At 35.2% G+C, this 23,719-nt stretch overlaps 1 protein-coding gene across 2 annotated transcripts in view; it reads right to left on the bottom strand.

Annotated features, from left to right (window-relative positions):
• Positions 1–23,719, bottom strand: part of tmod (tropomodulin) — a 148,569-nt gene that overhangs the window by 66,984 nt on the left and 57,866 nt on the right. For both annotated transcript variants that reach the window (XM_090389315.1, XM_090389314.1), the window contains exon 2: positions 7,780–7,923. In XM_090389315.1, the coding sequence (XP_090245441.1) occupies positions 7,780–7,923 (144 nt within the window). The remainder of the gene's footprint in view (positions 1–7,779; positions 7,924–23,719) is intronic.

Here is a 23,719-nt window from a genome sequence, read left to right on the forward strand (position 1 = left end):
CTCTGATGATACAGGAATGAAAAACACTGCTATGAGCAGTGTTTTTCATTCCTGTATCATCGTTCATTGTTATGACTGTACCTAGCCACTAGTACCTACCTACTACTGCAGAAAGCCATATCTATCCTCACCTTTTGTTTCCAGATTGAGAAAACCCCCATAAGAAAATGTTAACTCTTATACTTCTGATAGACCTCTGTGGTCTATCAGAAATACAGGAGACAACATCACATCACACTGCATACCACATTGACCATGTTGTGTGGACGGCATAGGCAAACCTCAGTCCTGGGCACAGTATGGAAGAAGAAAGTGTTGAAGAAGAAAGTGTTATAGAAAATGGTGAATCTACAACTTCTTTTACTGATGTTGGAGCCCAGGCTACATTACACCACAAGCTTCTTAAAATTCTTTATTCAACCGTGGCGCTCAATATACATGTTACTTAATACAATTTAATCTAGGATCAAACGCCAATAAAAGCAAAGAGGTCACCATTTCCTCCCCTCCCCCATTCTTCTCATTTACCTCCTCAGAACACAAAACAGCATCGCATCAGGCAATAACATCAACTTTTCCTCATCTCTCATGGCCAACAAAGGTATGGCATGTTGTGTGACATCATCCCAAGTGTTTCCAGTGGACTTTCACAGGTCTCAAAAAACTGCATTCAGAGTTGTGGTAGCCAAAAGGAGGCAGCCCAACAACTAGATCACATCTTCAAATCAAATGTCACACAGCAGTCCTCCCAGCTAACCAAAGCATAAGTCTCCAATGCAGGTTTCTTAAAAAGTCCAGAAACAAAAAAGTAAAGATAGATGTGATTTTCTGCAGCAATAGATAGTAAGTGGTCTATGTAAAAATCCTAGTTCTGACCCTTGTTACATTTCCCTCTGCCACACTGAAGAGCTAAAGCCAGAAACGCATAGCCAGATTTTATTCTTGCTATTGTTAATTTCACCTCTGTTAATGAATCAAAAATAAATTGTACCTTTGTCATCTTTTATAACTGTAAACTCCTGCAATCAGTAACCTAGTTATAAATAAAGTCGATGGAAATGAAACAAGACAATTCAGTATAAAATAAAGTTAGGATGCATTAGTATTAGATGTTCAATCAGGGTCATTCTGCTTGAATGACCCTGATACTATCATCCATGGTTCAACATAAGTTACTAATATCTTTTTGTTTTCATTATCTTCTATTTTAACATATAACAACCATTGTGTGTGCATTCCTCCCCTTGAACTGCACCAGGCTTGTGTTTAACTCCCATGAAATATAATATTACTGGATGGCAGTTTAGAAACATTTGAGTTTATATTTGACTTAGAGACAAATATTGTTATTTGTCTCTAAGTTGGATATAAGACCAAGTCAGTGCAGAGTTCTAGACACTGATCTTCACAGGGAGCAGAATGATTCCAGTGATTAAACACGTAATGCAGTAATGCATATCAACTTTGATTTCAAATTTTGCATTGAAATATATCCCTGCTATACTATATTTTATAGGGTTACTGCATCCCAATTCTGGGGGAATGCACAAATAACGGTTGTTATATGTTAAATAGAAGTTTTTTTCCATACACCATTTAGATAATATACAACATTCAGCATATGTTTTTGCTGATAGAGGATGCCCACTAGCTAATGAAAAGCCAGTAAGCTTTGAAACAGCTGCCCAAGATTTTAAGTGGATAGTGAATTTACCTGTTTAGGTGAATCTACTATACACTGGCTTTATTTACAAATACCATTAGATGCAAGACCAACCGCAAGACCTAGTGATGTCCATGTTCTCAAATCTCCCCATTCATTACGTTATTTAATATGCAAGAGTATATCAAATAACCTGTGCATATTATCTGGCTCACTATATCAATTTTTCCAATTTGAACTCCAATCCTTTAATGCTCCTTCCTTGGCACAAGCTTCAGAGGGAGCAAAATGATCCGTGTAATCAAATGGCTAATGCATTCCAACTTTATTTGATTTAAACTTCTGGTTTGAAATATCCCCCTGCCAGCCTATAATAGTAAAATTCAGTGTTTTTCATTCCTATAATGCATACCTACATAACAACTTGCACCTCAATGCCTACATCAAAAACCTCTCTAACTTGTGTTTGATGTTCAATCCAAGTTGCCATGAGGTATAAAGAAATTAATCTTTTAATTTCTTTATACCTCATAGCAATTTGGAATGAATTGTTTGAAGTGGATTATTAAACTGATTGGACTGGGTTATTTTAATATGTACCAAAGCTAAATGGCCCATGAAATCAGAGGACTACTTTGTCTGATGGTACATGCATAACAATTCAGGACTTTATTCACATATTGTAAAAGACTTACTAACTGAGACAACTATCTGATAAGAAACCAGTGTTTCAAAACAGATCCATCAAAACAGTGTCTCATATTTCAAAACCTATAGCAGGGTAGCCATTTGGTGAGGTTATTTGTTTAAAAATAAAATTTATGTAGGAAATTAACGGTTATGAAAATTTGTTCTATCTTTTCTGCATTACCATTAACAGAAGAATCGCAAAATTCCTGATAACGGAAACTCATAAATTTGATGCTCATTTCAAATGAAAATTCAGCCAGAGCAGTTTTGCTCCATTTAAGTTAATTCATCCTTGTGATAGGGAGGGAGATAGCCAATCTCCCTCCCTTCCCACCATAAGAAAAGCCAATTACTGTACCAAGTTTTTGATTTTAATTTTATATTTTCATGGAAACAAATCAAGGCCATAATATGCCAAGTCCAAACACAGAAAGGAAAAAAATTATTTTCATAGTTTAACAGCTATGAAAGTTTAACAGACCGTAAAATTCATTTAGCAGATATGCAATTGATTCCCAGAAATAACAAAGAATCAAATGTAATATAAGAAATATTCCAAAGGAAAGTGTTTTATTAAAAATTATATTTTTAGGTACATAATAACCAACCCTTAAATGGCATTCATACTGTATGTCACAGATATACTACAAAATTTCTTACTATGGTCAGGACTGGATTAAGGCACGGTTTTAGGGGCTACAGCCCAGGGAACTCCCAGCTGGAGGGCATCCAGAGATTAAGTGAAAAGCTATTTCATTTGTGAATGCTGAATCAAAATATAAGTACTCTAAATTATCTATTTTAAAAAAAAAGAGCTCAATTAATATATTGTATATATATTTGTAGTAAACATACTATGGCAAAAAGAAACAGTGTACTGTATACATATATATTGTATGATGGTTTGTGACATCATACAGACTTTATAATATGAATAATGGTTTTATTGGTTGGAACCCTGCAAAATGTTCTCTCAAATAGCATTTTTTATTGTTTTGAAATCTGACAAGATTGACACTGGTGTTTACAGTTACTGTGGTAAGTTTATAATTATAGTACAGTGGATTCTGGTTATTTGGGCCACCGGTTAATTGGGGCAAATCTTAAAAAACAGAACCCAATCGAGAAAATAGCCAGGGTTTACTTTGCTTAATTGGGACAACATGCCGTTTAATTGGGGCAGGAGACCGCAGCACTGGAGATTACCCTACGATTGTCTCCAACCGGTACCTCGTGGTTTGGTTGGATTTCTGGAGGTCACAACGATAAAACAATTAGCAGTCACCTGTTTAATGGGCTTTTCCGTGAGTGCAATCTATAATAAACAGATAGTAAACTCAATCTTATTGAATTTGCAATAATACCGACAGCTGGAATTCTGTGGGTTAATATGGTGAAATGTGTTTATACTTCCATAAAATCTTCAATCATATAAAAAAATTAATTTTCAGAATCTTCTCTTCATTCCTATTCTTAAAGCTTCGTAACTCATTACTCCATTTTCACTTGCGCACATTGTGTTACTTGCAATTTGTGTGTGCCATGTTCTTTGTTATTGATTGCTTATCTTTTTACTGTTTTAAATTTTAATCCCCAACCACAAATGTCAGTGAACAGAAATGTCAACTAGCTAGTATGTACATATTACAGTACGTATTAAATCCGATTATCACGTGTATATTCTTCCGATTTTCATGTATCATTTAATTTTTTTAACTGGTAAGGTAATAAAGGGTAAATTTGTGCTTAATATACCTTTACTTTTATAGCCTGTGGATAATATTCCTCCTATTTTTGCTAATTAGAATCGCTGTTTAATAGAATTAAAATTCAGTTCGTTGACAATGATCGGCACTAACTACACATCATATAGTGAACGGTACTTTACTATGGTGAGTCCATCGTAACATGATTTGATTGTAAAGAGGAGGTCCATTGTATTTTTAACTTTTTTTTACATGAAACTTCGGATAGTTGGGGCAGCCGCTTAATCGGGCCAAAATGCACTAGTCCCGATGTGTCCCAAATAACCGGAATCAACTGTATATTATTATATCATGTATATGATAAACTGTCGTGATTAATTTTTGATAGAGATTTAAGAGTGGATGCCAATAAGGCAGATGTTATTCGGTTTGCTAAGGCCTTATAGTATAATGTCAACTTGTCAAGCCTAGTGGCAAAGGCCTACCTTCCTTTTTATATGAATTTCATCTTACCATGTTTTAATGATGGCTAAATTAAGTTTAATATTAATGATGTGCATTTTGCCAGTGTATTATTAAGTATTAACCTTCCTTAATCAGTATTATTGTGATTATGATTGATTTGAGGCTAGGACCTACTTTGAACCACATCTGTTCTGGTTTTGACCAGTGCCTCTCTCAGGCAAAGGCTCTCTGAGCTCGCCAAGCCATATGCTTCAGCAAACTGTATTCTTATTTGTGTTCCTGGCTGGTTCTGTTGAGTCATGCCAGCCAGAAAGTTGAATAAATATAATTCAGTTAAATCAATATTTACCAATTGTTTCACCCTTTCAGATTAATCATGTCGAAGAAAAAGAGGTTTGAGAGTGGAGTAAGCAAAAGAAAAAGACAACAAGAGAAGACGCAGAAGCATGAAGAACTGCTCAGTCAATCTCCAAACTTATTTGATCTTGGGTTCAAATGCAAGGCAGCAGCAGAACAGCAAACAAAATATGCATCCAATGATGGCAAAATGACTGAGGCATTAGAATTTCAAGTTGTCTCTGATGATGCCAATGCCACAGGAGTTGATGCTGGGCTTGTCCACCAGAAGAAAGATAACCTAGGATCTGAGTGTCAAGATGACATTGGTTTGTGGACAAATTCAAATATAACAAAGGAGGTATGTGACTTTTGGTGTAAACAAGGTCCCATGGAATGCCAGCACCATGATGATGACTTTTCTTTATCCGAAAGACAATACTCTTATCAGAAAAGAAAATTTTCACATTCATTGATATTCCAAAAACATATAACTGGTGACAAAATTAAAAGGAAATGTCTAATGTATTCTCCCTCAACAGGAAATGTATATTGCTTTGCTTGCATTCTCTTTGATGGTATACATGGATCAAAAACACAGTTTTCCAATGGTGGATTTTCAGACTGTAAACATACCTCTACGCGGATTACAGAACATGAGAACAGTTCTGGACATAGGAACTCTATGATGACATGGATTTCTAGATGAAAAGCACTTGGACGAATTGATTCAATATTAAATAAATTTTCTGTTTATACTCCGGAACGACAACCAAGTCAGTGGAGTTTACAATAAATCGTCAATACAAATATTTATCATATTTAGTAGTCACGGGCTTGAACCCAGGTCCACTCAAAGAACACGTGCTATGCACTCTCGCTCCTGACCACTCGGCTACGTCAGGCCTATATTTGAAATCCAATTCACAAAGAAAAAAGAATACTGGGCAAAAGTACTGCAAAGAGTAGTTTCAACTATAAAGTTTCTCTCATCTCATGGATTAGCATTTCGTGGTGATACAGAAGTACTTAATTCTCAACAGAATGGCAACTACCTTGGGATACTTAAATTACTTGCTGAGTATGATCCTTTTCTTAGTTCTCATATAGTAAATATGGTAATCAAGGTCGAGGAAAAGCTTCATATCTATCTTCAACAATATGTGAAGACGTCAGAGATTATGGGAAATAAAGTATTGAAAACCAGTGTAGAAGAAATCAAGGAAGCCAAATACTTTTCTCTAAGTGTTGATTCAACACCAGACAATTACAATTCTCACACTGATAAGCTGACTGTAGTTCTTCACTATGTTGGAATATCAGATAAGGTTGTTGAATGTTTTCTCACTTTCACTCCCATTGCAAATCACACTGGAGAAGCTCTTGCCAACATTGTCTTGAAATTCTTTGAACAAATTGGAATTGATGTAGCTAATCAAAGAGGACGGTCTTATGACAATGCATCAAAACATGTTAGGATGCTACAAAAGGCTTTAAGCACATATTATGAATATCAATCATCTTGCACATTCCATTCCATGGGCTGCACACTCTTAATTTAGTAGGTGTATGTGCTGTGGAAAGCTGCATTGGAGCAGTTTCATTCTTTGGTCTTATACAAAAACTTTACAATTTCTTTTCTGGTTCAACTCAATGTTGGTCAGTAATGCTGAAAGTGGAAGTGAATCTAAATTGGTAGTTAAAAGACCATCAGATACTAGATGGTCTGCAAGGGACGATGCCACAAAAGCCTTGTCTAAAGGCTACAGCTGTTTTCAAGAAGCTTTGAAGTTAATCTCAGAAGATGGAAATCAGAAGACTGACACATGTTATGAAGCAAACACTATACTCAAGCAGCTATCAAAGTTGGAAACAGTTCTCCTGGCAGATTTCTGGGCTGTCATACTAGAGAGGTTCAATCAAGTCATCAAATCACTTCAAGTAGAAACACTGCAGCTTCAATCAGCTATTAAACTTCTTAAATCTCTACTGGATTTTTTGATATCGCAGCGGGATCAGTTTGAAGTGTTTGAAAATAAAGCAAAAGACAAAGTAGAAAATACGGAATACTGTTACAAACAAAAACGAGAGCACTGGAAAAGAAAACGAATCAATGAAGAATGCTGAATATGTTGCTTTGCGAGGAAGGTGGAAAAATATCTACCCACCATAGACAAGTTATGCTCAGCTCTTTCTCATCACACTGAAGCATATAAAAATGTTCATTCATTATTTGGTTTCCTGGTCGAATTTCCAACAACGACTGATGAAGACATTTCAACAGCAGCAGCCAAGTTTCAGAAGATTTACTCAGATGATATCGAGCCTGGATATGTGCCAGAAATCCTTCACTTCAAGAACTTTGTTGGTCAATTTTATGAATTCAGGCAGAAGCATGAAACACTACAAGCTTCTGATATCTACACCCTTGTAGTAAACCATGGATTAACTTCTTCATTCTCTAATGTTGAAATAGCACTACGGATTTACTTGTGTTTAATGATAACTAATGCTAATGGAGAGAGGAGTTTCTCCAAGACGAAACATCTAAAGAATGTACACAGATCGACAATGGCACAAGAATGACTAAACAGACTTGCTCTCATGGCAATTGAAAATGTTCTCAAGAACTTACAATTTACTGATGTTTTGGAGAAATTTGTTTCCAAGAAATTATGCAAAGCAACTGTTTGAATTTTAATTGTTGTTAGCCTTGTAAAAATAAATTTAATTTTTCTTTAACTTTTTTTTTCCTTTTGAAAATATTACCGGGGGCCTCACAGTACCTGTAGTCCAGGGGCCTACAAAATCTTAATCCAGCATTGACTATGGTTTTTATAAATTCTTATAAACAATTTACAAAACCATATTTTAACAATATGTCAAGCAACACTATTTCTAAATGCAAAAAAAACTTACATCAGGATCCACTTCATTACTAAGTTCTTCTAATTCTTCTTCTGTTAACTTGGCTAAGAGTTCATCAATATCAATCTCCTCGAACTCTTTTAAATCCTTCCCAAGAACTTTTGTTGTGGTTGTTGTTGTAGTAGTAGTTTTTATCTAAGCCATAAAAAACAAATAAATAAAAAATCACTAAATTAAAATGAAAGCACTGATTCTAATTCTAAATTTACTAAAGTAGCAAAGAATTAAAAGTTCACAAATAAATTAAAAGCTTTTAACAAGTATCTGCATTTACAGTTTCCTTCAATAATAGCACACCCATAGACTACTGTATAAGGCAAATGTAAGATTGCACTTGGAATAGTATGACCTAGAATCAAGTTGGTTGGTTTGATGTTTAATGGCACATTGGCAGCTGAGGCCATAACATGCCCAGTCAACCTAGAATCAAGATTGTGCCGAAAAGAGAGGGAGAGTTCCACTTGACCATGGGAGTCCAAACTGTACCACTGGAGAGTTCTGAAATGTAATACACTTTGGTCTTTCCTGTAGTACAGTTTTAGAATGCTGCCCAAATCCAAAAACCTAAGCCCGAAGATACTATGATATGGAAATCTGAAACAGCCAATTTTATTTAGTTGCTAGGATTGTTTGGGATCTAAATGAAACAGCTGTCCTTTGCATACCAGTAAACTAATTAACATACTTCACATGGAAAAATGTCTTATTTTAATCTTTCTTACTTTGTAGTACTCCAAGTAATGTCCTTCTTGAGTTTAATTGAAACAAATATTATATCTGAGGAATAAATAAGCAGTTGTGTAATAAAATAAATCAGGAGCCAAAGGCTCCTTTCTTATATCATATTTTTATCAATAAAATTATTTTCATGCTAAATTTATAAAACAATCACATTAACAGTTTTTACATCTAGATAGTTTCATCCATCTGATTGGTTAACACTGACAAGACAAAGTAGCATTCTAAACACATACTTTAAATAATGTGGCATGTTAAAGCTACATTTCAAAAAAATAAATTATCCATGAAAATACAAATAGTTTTCATTGTGACTGGTAGTTGATATAACTTAGAAAATATTTTAAATGAATTATAATTTTTCTCAAATATAATCTGAAAACGTGATACCAGTGTGAAAGAGCTGAGACATGGTCAATTATAATAATTCTGAATAATGATTAACAAATTCCTGAAAATATCCTTTCAACGTTTCCACTGTGTGCTGGACTGGAGTTAAAAAAAAAAAAAAAGGGGGGGGGGGGAAGCAAAGCCAGATACATTATTTTCTAAGAGGTGCTATTGAAATACAAATTTTGCAAAGAAAAAAAAAATTAACACTAACAAGTTCTCTTAGGTCATTATTCTTCTCTTTTGTTCTAAAATTAAATTTTTAAGCAAAGAAAACTGACTAAACAATACATTTTCATCATCAATGTGAAATTCCATTTCAATATATTTTATACACATTTAGTAATCCATCTTTATTATCTTTCATGAATAACATGAAAAATTCATGCTTCATTTAATGGTGGTTAAAAAATTTTATAATAAATTTTGGCATCTTCCTATTGCGAGAAAAAAAAATGGCTTCAAAATTTCAACAAATTTTAAAAAAATACTCTGTTGATCACTTAGTACAGACTTAACCAAAGTTTTTTTCATCAATAACTTGTTATGCATTGCATCTTCTGAAGAAGAAAATTCTCAAAACTACAAACTTAAAAGTTTGATGAACCATTAATGAAAATAACATCACATGTCTGAGCAAAATCAATGAAGTTTGCATGGCAGATTGTCCTACTGCACAACAGATTGTCTGTTCGCCAACCATGTGGGTTTCTGCTTTTGATTCACAGAACGTGTGCTGCAGGAGAGTACAGTGGGTACCTCATAAAGTTTGCTTATTGATAAAAGAGAGAAGCAAGGAAATTATGTACCAAGCTGTCATCTTTATTATCTTAGAAATCTGCTCCTGGTGAACTTACGTGCACAGTGGTTTTTCCAGCCCTGGAAATGGTCTTTTATGGAACTGTTTTATAGATGTAATTTGACATTAAAAATGAATTTCTGCAAATGTATATGATAAAAATTACATCATAAATCATTACATTTAAAATTTGAGACATTAGACACTTAAGCAACCAAAAAAAAATCTTTCGGAACATCAGGACTAAACAGAAAACTAGGATCACTCTAGCCTAGAAGAATCAGTATTTTTTAATCTGATGGTCAGCAAATTCCTACAGAAATGATATTTTTTATTGAAAACTGGCAGCATAGTGAGTTGACTCTGAAATGAAAAAATGCTTAAAATTTTTAGCAAAAGAAATATGGCTGGCTCTAACTAAATCAGGATCCAAACAAACATCTCAATTTTGGCAAGTTATTGAAAATGTATGCTGGGAGAAGTGGCTTTTAAAATAAAAGTATGCATTCCAAATAGTGCATTAAGAAATTAAAATGGGCTGCAACAAATTTATAAGAAGGAATAACCAAACTACATTACAATCTGAAAGACCTAGCATAATTACTGGGTTGTTATCCAACTAATTCTGCACCATATACTTAAAAGGAGAAAAAAAACAGGGTTGTAGATTTGTTTTAACAGGAGTAAATCAAGGGAATCTTGCTTTTCTCATGCTGATTGTACTGGTCTATATACTTTGAATCAACTCATGGCAAGAGAGGAGATGTAATAATTTTTCTGGAATCATTAAAAATTTAGGGACCCAGTTCCATTTGTTATTTTTGTGGTCTACAAATACAATTCCAGGATGCAGCTGAATTTGCAGGTCACATGTTAGGAATCACTGTATTAGAGAATACCACAGCTGCATATTTTGACCCCTAAGGGAAATATATAAATAAGCAGACTAGTTGCTGTTGTTGCACACTGCACTTTTTAACACTATTATAGAAAACAATATAACAGAAAAGGCATTGGGAATCATGCTAGTAAAATATTCTTACATCCACCGAGTAAACAGAAATACTCCAACAGCTGAGCAGGTAAAGCACAAGAAATAACTAGTTTCCAAGGTCCACTATACCATGCTATACTAAAAGAGGTTCCCAGAGATGAAAGAGGAAGTGCTTGCCCATCTTAACTTGGTAATGCACACTGCACTATTCTTTTGATATTACTGGTTACAGCATATCCAGGCTAGGGAAACAGGCTACTGAGTAGTGTATGCTTATTTAGTTATTAAATCATTACAAACCTCTTGTTCAATTTTAACATAATGTGAAACAGCAACCAACATAAGGCTTTCAATAACTTTATTTAACTTAAATAACAGTACCGTATTATCCAAAAATACGGTACTGTTCTCCCGTATTCATCATTATCCGATAATGGTGAATACTGACAGAACAATTAAAATAATAAGCTGCTTCAAATGAGTAAGGGACCACAAATGAGCTGTCGGTATTCAAGTACAGAGTATTCTCATCACAAGTACAGAGTATTCTCATCACAAGTTCAAACCTACAATACCTATGTGGTGATCCTGACCATAATCAAAAAATATGCATATTAAATTAAACTCATGAAGAAACAAATCAGTTTATTTGCAAGATACAATTTAGATGAATATACTGTAGATAATAAAAAAAGTTATTCATATCAGCAGGAACCAATATATTAGAACACATAGATATGTGTTCTTTTGAAATGCAGTTAATTTAAGAAATATGAAATATAAGAAGTTAAAGAGGCAGTTCTCTATTCCAACCTAAGGAGTATCTCTGAATAACATTCACTAGCAAGTTTGCTCCTGGCATTCATCCAGGTATTCAATTGAATACCTTGCTGTAAGACTGCCAAATTTAACAGCACATTCAGGAGAAGAATGTTCGTTTTTCAAAGGTATACTATACAAATTATTAATTTTCAAACTTCAAAGATAAACTAATTGTGAATGGTAAACATCATGACTACAACATTCTGCACAGATATATAAATCACAAGAAAACTGTTATACAAACTGATTTTACACAATACTACCACTGACTATTTTGAATAAAAGAACAAAGGGGAAAAAAAAACTTTTGATACTAGATACAAAAAATCAAATTATTTTAAAGATATTCAACTTTGTTACACCTATTTGTATTTTATAGTTGTCTGTAGAAGTTGTGTGTTCATAGGATAATTTGCATGTATGTTGTCTGGGCTGAAAAACCCAAAATAGCAGATGGTGAAAAATTTTACTCCCTCTGCTTGAGATCAGCTAACTACATCCACAATGGAAATTGAATCCACACCTCCCAAACAAGTGACAGCCAGCAATATATCATATATAAGCTGCCACAGAGAATACAAAACTGGATACAGATGAAAATAAGTTTTGAATAAACTAATATACTCAAAATAAGAAGTTGAAGAATTACAACTTGACTTATAAACAGCAGATGCAAAGCTACTTGGAAGCCAAAAATAGCTTTGCATCTGGCAGAATGCACATCAAACAATGGCCAAACATTGCCTGCATATCTGATAACTCTGTATCTAACATATACATGTGATCAAAAAGTTTGGGGACTGACTATCTTGAAATTGCATCTTGTAGTAAGTTATGACCTATTGCAACATGGTTGATGACCCATCCAGACAATAATTACCCAGTAATTTGCAGTCGGTCTGATGACTGTATTAAATAGGTGTTTTATGTATTGAATAGAAAGTGTTTTCATCTCATTTTAAGATACACGATTTTAAAAAGTGGCAAATTATGGAAAAGTGCAACAGCAATCAACAAAATATTAAAAGCATCTTCTTTCAGAGAAGGTGCTGTGTCATTTCAAGACATTTCAGTGATTTGAAAAGTTTGAAGAGGGTTACTTTTCCTTTCTTTGGCCACACATCAAATTCAAAACCCAATAATTCAATCACTTGTGTTTGCAATCTGATCACTAGTGACTGACATTTAATTAGACATGAAGTTCCTAGTGAAACTGGTATTTCTTATGGGACATCAATTTTAGAATGCATCACACTTTGACCATGCTAATGTCTTGCATCCTCACTGATTATCACACAGATTGTCAGCATTCTTTCATTATTACTGGTGATAAATCAGGAAAGAAAGACCCAATACTCTTAATAGAAAGTTCCATTTTCTCTAAAGCCCAAAAAGGCCAGACTATCATGCTTTTTTTTTGACTTGCAGGCCATTGTTCAGAACAAACTTGTACCACAACAAACCAGGAATACTAAAAAACAGTCTATGGCGATTAGGTGATACTGTTCAAAGAAAACAGCCAGAAAAGTAAGTTCCAAGGAATGAATGATTCCATCATGGCAATGCCCATGCATACTCAATGCTTCCCATTCAAGAATTTAAGTACGCCATCACTGTGGTCCCCCATCTGCCCATACTTGTTCAATATGGCTTAATTTCTTTTCTTTGTTTCCCAATCTAAAAGCCAGTTGAAAGTTCACAGATTTGTAACAACTGAGGAAATTATTCAAAATATCACACTTTTTTTTTTAATGAAAACCCAAACAAGAGAGATATTAGAACCTACAGTAGTACTTAGCATTATGCATAGGTTCAAGGATGACAGTTGACAGATGTTGGCATTAGACATTAAATTTCTATAGATTGTAATTTTTGGTAAATATATGTAAAGGAAGGTTATTTCAACAGAACAGAAGTAGATGGGATGAAGGAAGGTGAAAAGTTGGTTGTGATTTTTGAGTTAGACAATGACTAGATGCCTACCAATGGAGGAATTACAGATGCCAATTCAGAAGAACAGTACCTCCAGAAATATTTACTGAAGAGGTATGCAACAGAAAGTGAAATTTTGAGCCAGAGAAAGGAGAGACTTTATAAGAAACAGGTCATTAACCCAACTATTCTTTTCTAAAAAATCAAGAAGACATAGGTTATGTGGGATGTCATCCCCAAATGCAGGAACAATATTCAATGGCAGGACAGATTTGACATTTGTACAGAGTAAGTAGTTGTTTAGAAGGAAAACACCATGAGCAAAAAAGAAAACTCAATTTTTTTAATATTTCTGATGTCCATCTGATTTAGCATTAGTAGAGGCATATGATGCAAGAAAGCAAGCTTATGTAGCATCAGCCAAAAAATAAAAAATAAATTTAAAAAACCACTCCAATTTCACCCCTCCGTTCATTCGAAATACCTGTCCAGCTGAGCCTTAAATTTATTTAGGCTATTAACTTCCACAACAAGGGATAGAAGTCTGTTCCACCAACCAACTACCCGCTAACTAAAGGCAAATTTCTGCACATCAATCCTACATCTGTCTTTCCTCAATTTGAATTTATGCCCTCTCAGGTGACTATTCTGAGCAAGAGGAAGAATCCCATCAGCATTGAGCATGCTCAAACCATTCAAGGCTTTATACACCTCTATCAGATCGCCTCGCCGGTGCCTAGTCTACAGACACTAATTTGCAAAACTTAAGCCTTTCTTCGTAAGAGCAACCCATTGTTCCATTCACTAATCTTGTTGCTCTTCTCTGTACTCATTCCAGCAGCTCTACATCCTTCTTGAAATGAGGCCTCCAGACCTGTATACAGTACTCAATGTGTGGCCTGACCATTGCCTTATACAAGGGGTTAATCACCTCATTATCCCTGCTAGAAAAATTCCTGTATATCATTGACAAGACACCATGAGCTACTCTTGCAGCCCAACTGCACTGCTCAGAGAACTTCATATCTGCTTGTACAATTACCCCCAGGTCCCTTTCATTCTCTACCACTGTCAGTGTAGTACCACAGAGTTTATACGTTGCTCTGGGGTTGCTGTTTCCCATATGTAGTACTTTACATTTGTCAATGTTAAACTTCATTTGCCACCTCAGCTCATCTGCTCAACCTTTCTAGATCCTGTTTCAGCAGCATAGTGTCAGTAGTGTCCTTAACAACCCTGCCAACCTTCGTTTCGTCTGCAAACTTGGACATTAAGCTTGATATACCATCATCAATATCATTTATAAATACAGAAAACAACAATGGACCAAATATTGAACCCTGAGGGACTCCACTAATAACTTTAGTCCATGATGAGCAGTGTTCATTGATTACCAATCTCGGTCTTCTCCCCCTCAACCATCCCTTTATCCATAGCAGCAATTTGCCTCCAATGTCACACTGCTCCAATTTGTGCAGCAGTCTTCCATGTGCAACAGTATCAAAAGTCATTCTAAGATCCAAATATATAATATCAAAGTTATTCCCTGCATCCAGTTCTTTTGTGACTGCATCATAGTATCCAATCAAATTGGTCAGGCAAGACTTTCCCTTAACAAAACCATGCTGTGTCCGAGCTATTACTGAAGTATTGTCTAGATGATCCTGCAGTGCTTCTTTAACCAGTGCCTGCATTAATTTTCCTGGAACAGAAGTTAAACCTACAGGTCTAGACTATGTATAAATATAGTGCAAATGCATCAGAAATACATAGCTATATCTGAATAAATCAGAATATTGGTAAAACGGCATCGTTTTAAGTTATATCTCATATTGTGAATACCTTCACAACGAGTTGCCATAATATTGCACTACTTCGAATAAGTAACGCTTCACCTAAGGAGAAGACTAATGTTACTTATTCTCAGATGGATACCACCACCCAGACGGCACCGTTTCAGAGCTATTTGGCTCTTCTTCGGTGGGTGGGTAGGTACCCGAGTGATGCAACGATGGCAAAACAGTTATGAAGTATAACTCCACAATATGAGAGATGCCTGATGGCATCTCTCGTTTTACCATCAGGCATCTCTCATATTGTGGAGTTATACTTCATAACTGTTTTGCCATCGTTGCATCACTCGGGTACCTACCCACCCACCGAAGAAGAGCCAAATAGCTCTGAAACGGTGCCGTCTGGGTGGTGGTATCCATCTGAGAATAAGTAACATTAGTCTTCTCCTTAGGTGAAGCGTTACTTATTCGAAGTAGTGCAATATTATGGCAACTCGTTGTGAAGGTATTCACAATATGAGATATAACTTAAAACGATGCCGTTTTACCAATATTCTGATTTATTCAGATATAGCTATGTATTTCTGATGCATTTGCACTATATTTATACATAGTCTAGACTCCTTCATAGCTTGAGGCTTATGCCCTAAACGCTTGAGTCTAAATACATGATACACCATCAGGCATCTCTCATATTGTGGAGTTATACTTCATAACTGTTTTGCCATCGTTGCATCACTCGGGTACCTACCCACCCACCGAAGAAGAGCCAAATAGCTCTGAAACGGTGCCGTCTGGGTGGTGGTATCCATCTGAGAATAAGTAACATTAGTCTTCTCCTTAGGTGAAGCATTACTTATTCGAAGTAGTGCAATATTATGGCAACTCGTTGTGAAGGTATTCACAATATGAGATATAACTTAAAACGATGCCGTTTTACCAATATTCTGATTTATTCAGATATAGCTATGTATTTCTGATGCATTTGCACTATATTTATACATAGTCTAGACTCCTTCATAGCTTGAGGCTTATGCCCTAAACGCTTGAACCTACAGGTCTATAATTACTTGTGTCAACCTTTGATCCTCCTTTGTGAATTGGGGTCACATTTGCACATCTCCAGTCTATGGGTCTTCTTTGGACTCCCCTGAGTCCAAAGAAGCTCTCATAATTATGGCTAAGAGTTTGCTTACTTCCTTTGCTGCCTCCTTTAAATATAACTGGATAGATCCCATCCACCCTGGGTGTCTTTTTATGTTTATCCTCAACAATTTCTCCTCTACTTTCCTCTCAATTATTACAAAATCATCTAGCTCACTACCAGAGTTTACTTCGCCTCTGGCATTCCCCTTCCTGAATAACTCCTCATGTGTGAATGTAGATGCAAAATACTCGTTTAGTTTGTTAGCCACTTGAGCAGGATCCTCAACTGTTGAACCATCAATATCCAGTGCACCAATCTGATTCATCCCTTTCCTTCTAGAGTTTAGATAGGTAAAGAACTCTTTTCTGTTTTTCTTTGCATCCTTTGCCTGCCTAATCTCCTTTGTGATTTGGTTACAGACCAGATTATATCTATCATAGGCTTCCATGTCACCCATTAATTTATATGTATCCCATGCATTTTTCTTCTCTGCCATATGTCTCATTAGTTCATCTGACATCCATTTAGGCCTAATCTTTGAACAATATTTCTTAGTTTGTATGTAAAGCCTAGTAGCTTCCAAGATAAGTTCTTTGAATGATTCCCATTTTGAATTTGCTGTTGGTAACATCATCAGTTGGTCCCACTGTATAGAATTTAAATACTGTCTGAGACCATTGTAGTTGCCTTTATGAAAGCAAAAACCCTTCCCTTTACCCCTGATGGTAGTTACCTCTTTGAGTAAATCCCACTTCAGCACACTGTGATCACTGCCACCTAGTGGTTCCTTTATCTGCAGATTCTTAATGCATGAAGAATCACTACTGGTAATCAGGTCTAGAGAATTACTCCATCTGGTTGCCTCTCGAACATGCTGCTGTAAAAAACAATCATCCAATAAATCCACAAAAGCCTTGCTAGTGTGTGAGTGACCAACCCACAAATTCCAGTCAATATCTGGGAAATTAAAATCCCCCATTATAAGACTCTCTGATTTACTGGCCCACTATTTCCCTGTACAGTTTCTTATTATACTCATCAGAGTTATTAGGCCTATAGCACACTCCTACTCTCAATTTTGATCTCCCAATGCTTATGTCACACCAAACTGACTCGACACTGCACTGTCCAGCGATGTCGGCTGGCTTCACTTCCTTGGATTTTATGTGTTTCTTAACTAATAGCATAACATAGTATTGCTCAAAACATCAAAGGCAGACAGTATCTGCCTTTGATGTTTTGAGCAATACCTCCTTATTCCAAAAGAGATTGGAAGTCACTGTAATACCTAATAGAGATATGTAATATTGTCAAACTCTGAATGTCATGAAAGATGTGTAGAGGAACAGTACACTATTTCTTCTGAAAAATAAGACAGAACTAAGTTTTAGAAGGATTGAAATTAAGTTTTCTTTAACCCCCTGAAAATTACCTGATGATTAGCATTTAAGGATATTAGCTGTGGAATATAGTGTGCTATTATCAGCAAAGCTATAGATAGGATTTCCAGTCAATCAAACATCCTTAATATACAACAAGAAAAGAGTGAGAAAAAGAATTGAACATTGGGAACACCAGAATTAGTGGAGAAATTAGAAGACAGAGAGAGAGGGATGTCTACCATCATCCACAGCGAGCAGCCAGAGAGAAATCTGGATATCTAATTGCCAAAAACAGTTCGCAATCCGTAAGACTGGAGCTACTTTAGAAGCTTCAGTTAATTAAGCAGGTGTGATTATATTTTCAATCCAGCTTTGAACAGCAAGAAATTTTGGTACTAATTTAAAACATCAACCACTACCAAATAAGTATAATTCTTTAATAATTTTTGTTAAATAATATATATATATATTACCGTAGTGTTGTGGTATAGTGCCGTACTTTTAATTTTTTTTTTTTTTTTTTTTTTTAATGAACTGTGCTTTGGACTGGAAGTAGCTTGGTTTGGTTTTTTTTTTTAGGAGCATTAGCAGCTTAGGCCATATTGCTCCGGGATATGCGGTGGCCATTTCCTGACCTTTCCGCATCATCCGTATTTGGTGGTGACGGGCTCGAACCCCGGTCTAATCAAGAAGCGTGTGCTACGCACTGCTGCTCCTTCCCACCTGGCTACGGAGGCGCCTGGAAGTAGCAAAGCATATAGCTCAGAGCATTGAAAATGCCTTTGCTCAAGGGCTGTCAAAAGAAATTTACTTATTGAGGCCTCACTGCTTGTACTGCATATGACATGTAAGCAGAGTTTCACTTATGGCTTAGCACAGTGGTTTCGACCTTTTTTTAATAATGGCACTTATTTTATTTTGCAGCACCCCTACTCAATTTTCTGCCTGTTAGATTCTCTCTCTCTCTATATATATATATAATATATATGTGTGTAAAATATTAAAAAATATATGTTATATGATATTTATTATAATAATATAATTATAAAAATTACATTTCATAATACAAATTATATATATACAGTATATAATTTTATTCTTTATATAGAGGTACTAAGTAAACATCAATTATAGATAACCACAAAATTAAAAAGATACTGTACACCTTTTTATAATGAAATAAACATATAAATTAAAAAATAATAAGTTTAAGTAACTTAAACCCAAATTACATGGCACCCCTGGAATGTTGTTGCGGCACCCCAGTTGAAAACCACTGGCTTAGCATAATAGTACCACAGAAAATGCCCTTAACATGTTTGCTGTCTCTGACAACTATATATGACCTGCATTGTAAAATCTTTACAAGGCAGGATCACATATAACTGTCATATACATACAGAATTCTCCATACAGAATTCTCCATACAGAATATGGAGAATTACACTGCCAACAAAAAAAGTTTTTTGTCATACCTCTGCATGTGTTTATTTCCTCCAGAATATGTGATTCTGGAGGAAATACTGATTCCAAAAATCACCATAAAAAGTCCCTATCATGTCTACATCAAAAGATGTACCAATGTTTAATGTTAAAATAAAGGGATATACAGTATATGCATAATTCAAGTTTGTAATACAAGTGTAAAAAAAAGTGTTTGGAGGATAGATTTACAACCCTGAGAACATGTCACAACCAGTTAATACTTGGAAAACCTTGGCATACCCTACAAAAATCCTCACCAAAAATGCTAAGTGTGCTCTCTTCAAATTCTAAATTGTTGCATTGGAATTTGAACCTAAGAGCCATAGGTTGGCTATGTTCATAGGTCTGACATAGGTGGACATAGGTCTGACTATGTTTATCACAAGAAACCAGAATCAATTGCTAAAATTAAGAGAATTAAATTATATCTATTAAAATAAATCAGTATGTCATACATTACTGGCTAGATTATGCGAAATTGGCATATTTTGGTAAAAATGTTAACTGCCTCTATATTTAATAACTGTGACGCGATGTGAAACTATCACAGTGATTTTCGAAATCTAAGTATAAAAATTGGTTAAAAACAGCATTTAAGTTCCTGAAGGTAAAAATCATGTTGTTGGCTAGTGCTATATATATATTATGCAAATTAGAAATAAAACTATAAAACAGGCTAGTTATTACTAAAATAAGAGGCATGTGTGCCCTAAGGTATAAACAGAACAGAAACATAAAAAATATATATATTATAATAAAATACTATTTCTAGCCTATTTCTTTTCTTACTTTGACCTTTTTTTAAGCCTCTGCTTATTTCTTAAACTCTGTTAGCTCCCCCTCCCCCTCATTTTATTTATATAATTTGTGTATATATTTGTCCAGTCTTCTCAATCTTCTCAGCAAGTTCTTCTGTGGCAGTAAAAACACTGTGAAAGTGCCAAGAACTGTTTTGGCAGAGGTCTTTCACATATTGCTTCTATGAGTAACATGGCTTGGAACGGATTGACCAGATTGTCTTGCAACTGTCCAGCAGGCAGCAACATTATTCCTAGACCTTTAGCCAGTATGCCTAAGCCAATGAGAAATTCTGATGACTGCACAGCATGTGTAATATCAAAAGATGGCTTAGATGCTTTTGCTGTTTGGTGTAAACAAGATTGTTTACCTGACACTGGTGACTCAGCCTAGCTGACTTTGTGGTGAATTAAGGGAGGGGACCTGCCTATCACCACACAGAAATTCCAATAAGTGGTTGCCAGTCTCTTCTTTCATTTTCTAACTGGCGGAACAATACATTAAGATAGGATGCTGTTTCTAATTCTAATTCCACATGCTGTGCCCCTCCCCTAAATCTGCCTATGTGTATATGGTAAAATGTAAATACAGTAAGCACTGGTTATAGCGATCACATCTGCAAACTGAATTTTGATTGTAATAAGTGAAAATCAATGAATATTAACCACAAGCTATAAAAATAAAGATATTTTATTACTGGTAATAAAGTACTTTATTACCAGTAATACACTATTACCAAAAGTTTATTACGAGTTAAATGATACGTGAAAATCGAATGAATATTATCTACAGGTTTCAAAAATAAAAATAAATTTATACTTATGTACATAGGTTAATTAATATACATATTAATTAAACATAACACTTTGTAATAAGATTATAATTTAAAATCAGTAGTCACTTTAGATTGCTTTAAATCATCACTACAAAGTCTATAGATTTTTCATATATCGTATAACAGTCTATATTCATGATCACTTGCACCAATTTCTTCCAAAGCTCTCCTCAGGATGGCTATAGCATCACGAATTTGCAGTTTTGTAACTGGAATTCATTCGGGTTTGTCCTAATTTTCCTCCTCCTTGGCAAAATTATCAGTAACAGACTGGGCAATTTCTTCATCTGTTAAAGCTATAATAACCTGTAGATCACCATCTATGTCCACCCAATCATTAAACACCTGTTCACCCATGCCTTTAGGCTTTTCGATGTGATCAGTATTGTGACTTAGTTGACCATCATGAATAATTAATCCACATTTTTTGAAACAGTTGCTAATGCAGGTTTCAGAAACTTCATTCGAGACACTCAAATTCACTCTTTCTGTTCACTAACTTTTTTTTTTTTTTGGGTAGTAAAATTTAAAACAGTAAAAAAATAAATAAATAAGCGTCAATCAGTAACAAAGCACATGGCAAACACACAACTGGAACTAACAAGACACGCAATTGCGAGGTTTAGATATGGGAATGAAGAGCAGGTTCTGAAAATTCATTTATGTTTTTTATATGATTGAAGATTTCAGTGAAGGGGAAACATTCACCATAATAATGTAAAAACAGAGAATTCCAGTTATCAGTATTAATGTTTGTATTGATAGAGTTTACTACCCGTTTATAACAAATTGTACAAACAAAAAAGCCTGATAAACCGAAAACTGCAAATTGCTTTCATCATTTTATGGTGCTTTAGAAAAATATCACAGAGATGTGATATTAGAAATGTGCTTTAGAAAAATATCACAGAGGCATTCAAAATTGATTCCTATAACCAAAGATGTGATTCTGATAAATGATGAAAGTGCAGTGCATTTTATTTTTTTGAATCGGTTCTTTGAAATTTTATTCTATAAAGCAGCTGATTCTAATAATCACTGATCGCTATAACTGGCGCTTTACTGTACATGTACCTTTTCATAAAATTTTGAAATCTGTTCCAATATACAGTTCATCCCGAATGTATGGGTCTGGTTTTAGCTATGAATTCCAGACTTTTACTCGTCAACCATTATTTATGAACACTGCATTGAGAAAATGACAGCACATTTGGATGCACTCACACACTCTCACTCTCTCTCTCTCAAATATAGGTGGAAATGAAATGAATTACATGGAAATTGGCATTCTGATGGAGGAAACTACGTGCTTGAAGAAAATAATTAATACTCCTAAAAGGATTAAGTCATCAAGTACAATCAAAGAACTTAACACTCGAGCCTAGCCTTTTGAACTGGCTGCATAGTAGGTTATTTGGTTTTTTTTAGGAGCATTAGCAACTAAGGCCATATTGCTCCGGGGATATGCGGTGGTCATTCCCTGACCTTTCAGCATCCTCTGTATTTGGTGGTCACGGGCTCTACCTCCGATCTAATCAAGAAGCGTGTGCTACGCACTGCTGCTGCATATTAGGATCACAAATATGCACTTCTCCTAAGGGAGGTAGCAAATCACAGTGACTACATGTCAAGGAAATGGAGAAAAGGAGAGGGGTTCTCAGCCAGGAGCAAAAGTTAGCGAGACTATAGTATAATTATCTTTTGAGGGAACAAAATGTTTATAATCTGGCACAACCACCAGATAAGTGGAGTTTACAATAAATTATCAATACAAACATTAATTGTATTTAACAGTCACAGGCTTGCAAGCAGGTCTACTCAAAGAGCGCATGCTACTGCACCCTTTCTCCTGACCACTCAGCTACGTCAGGCCTATGTGACACAGTCAAACATGTAGGTACTAATCACATTAAGCATAGGTAATCCAGGACTTGCTTTAGGTTATGAATTGGAACCAGAAGATAGAGAGAGAGCCACAAGTTAAGGCTGAATCATATAAAAACATTATGGGAATCTAGAACCTCTACTAATGGGGACGGGTAGTCATGCACCCAGATTTCCGAGTAAAAAACTTTCATTTCCTTTCCTCTAAAAAATCTCCTTTAGGCTGTTCTAAATAAATAAATAAATTTTCTGTTTATACTCCGGGACGACCAAACGGTCAGAGGAGTTCACAAGATAGACAGAATACAAGAAACTGCATCGTATTCAGCAGTCACGGGCTTGAACCCCGGTCACTCAAGGTATGTATACTTATGCACCAGCGCACCTGACCACTAGGCTACGGCGGCCTTCTAAATCTCTTAATTTTCAAATTCCCAAACTATTAGTGAAATATGAGAGGGTGGGAATTTTCCTTCTATCCTCCTCCTCTTGCCTACCTAAACATCCCCTCCCCCCTGCACTTTTTAAATACTGCAATGGAACGTTGCAGGGCTATAAATACGGCCTTCAACCTTTGAAGGTGGTATAAGTGAAAGCCCCTCCCCCTCAAGCTTTGGGTATTTATCTCCCTTTATACTTCCAATTATTTGCCATGCATGGATTTAGGGTCAAAGCTTGCTTTCATTCCTTTGTCCTGTTACAAGGCTCATCTATCTTTAGGCAGGTCTTTCAATACTATTTCCATCTATTCTTATTACATCTTACTTGGATGCAGTTATTCCTGAAATATTATCTGAAATACAGATATGGGAATTCCTGACTTAATTTCTAAAATATTTATAATATGTATTTCTTAATATCCTATATTCAATTTAATATTATATTTTTATTTGATTTCAATTCAAAATGAGGACACAGATCCTCTACAAGAG

Source organism: Mastigoproctus giganteus, chromosome 14 (assembly GCF_048544385.1).
Source record: "Mastigoproctus giganteus isolate SK-2022 chromosome 14, ASM4854438v1, whole genome shotgun sequence".
Lineage (NCBI taxonomy): Eukaryota > Metazoa > Arthropoda > Arachnida > Uropygi > Thelyphonidae > Mastigoproctus > Mastigoproctus giganteus.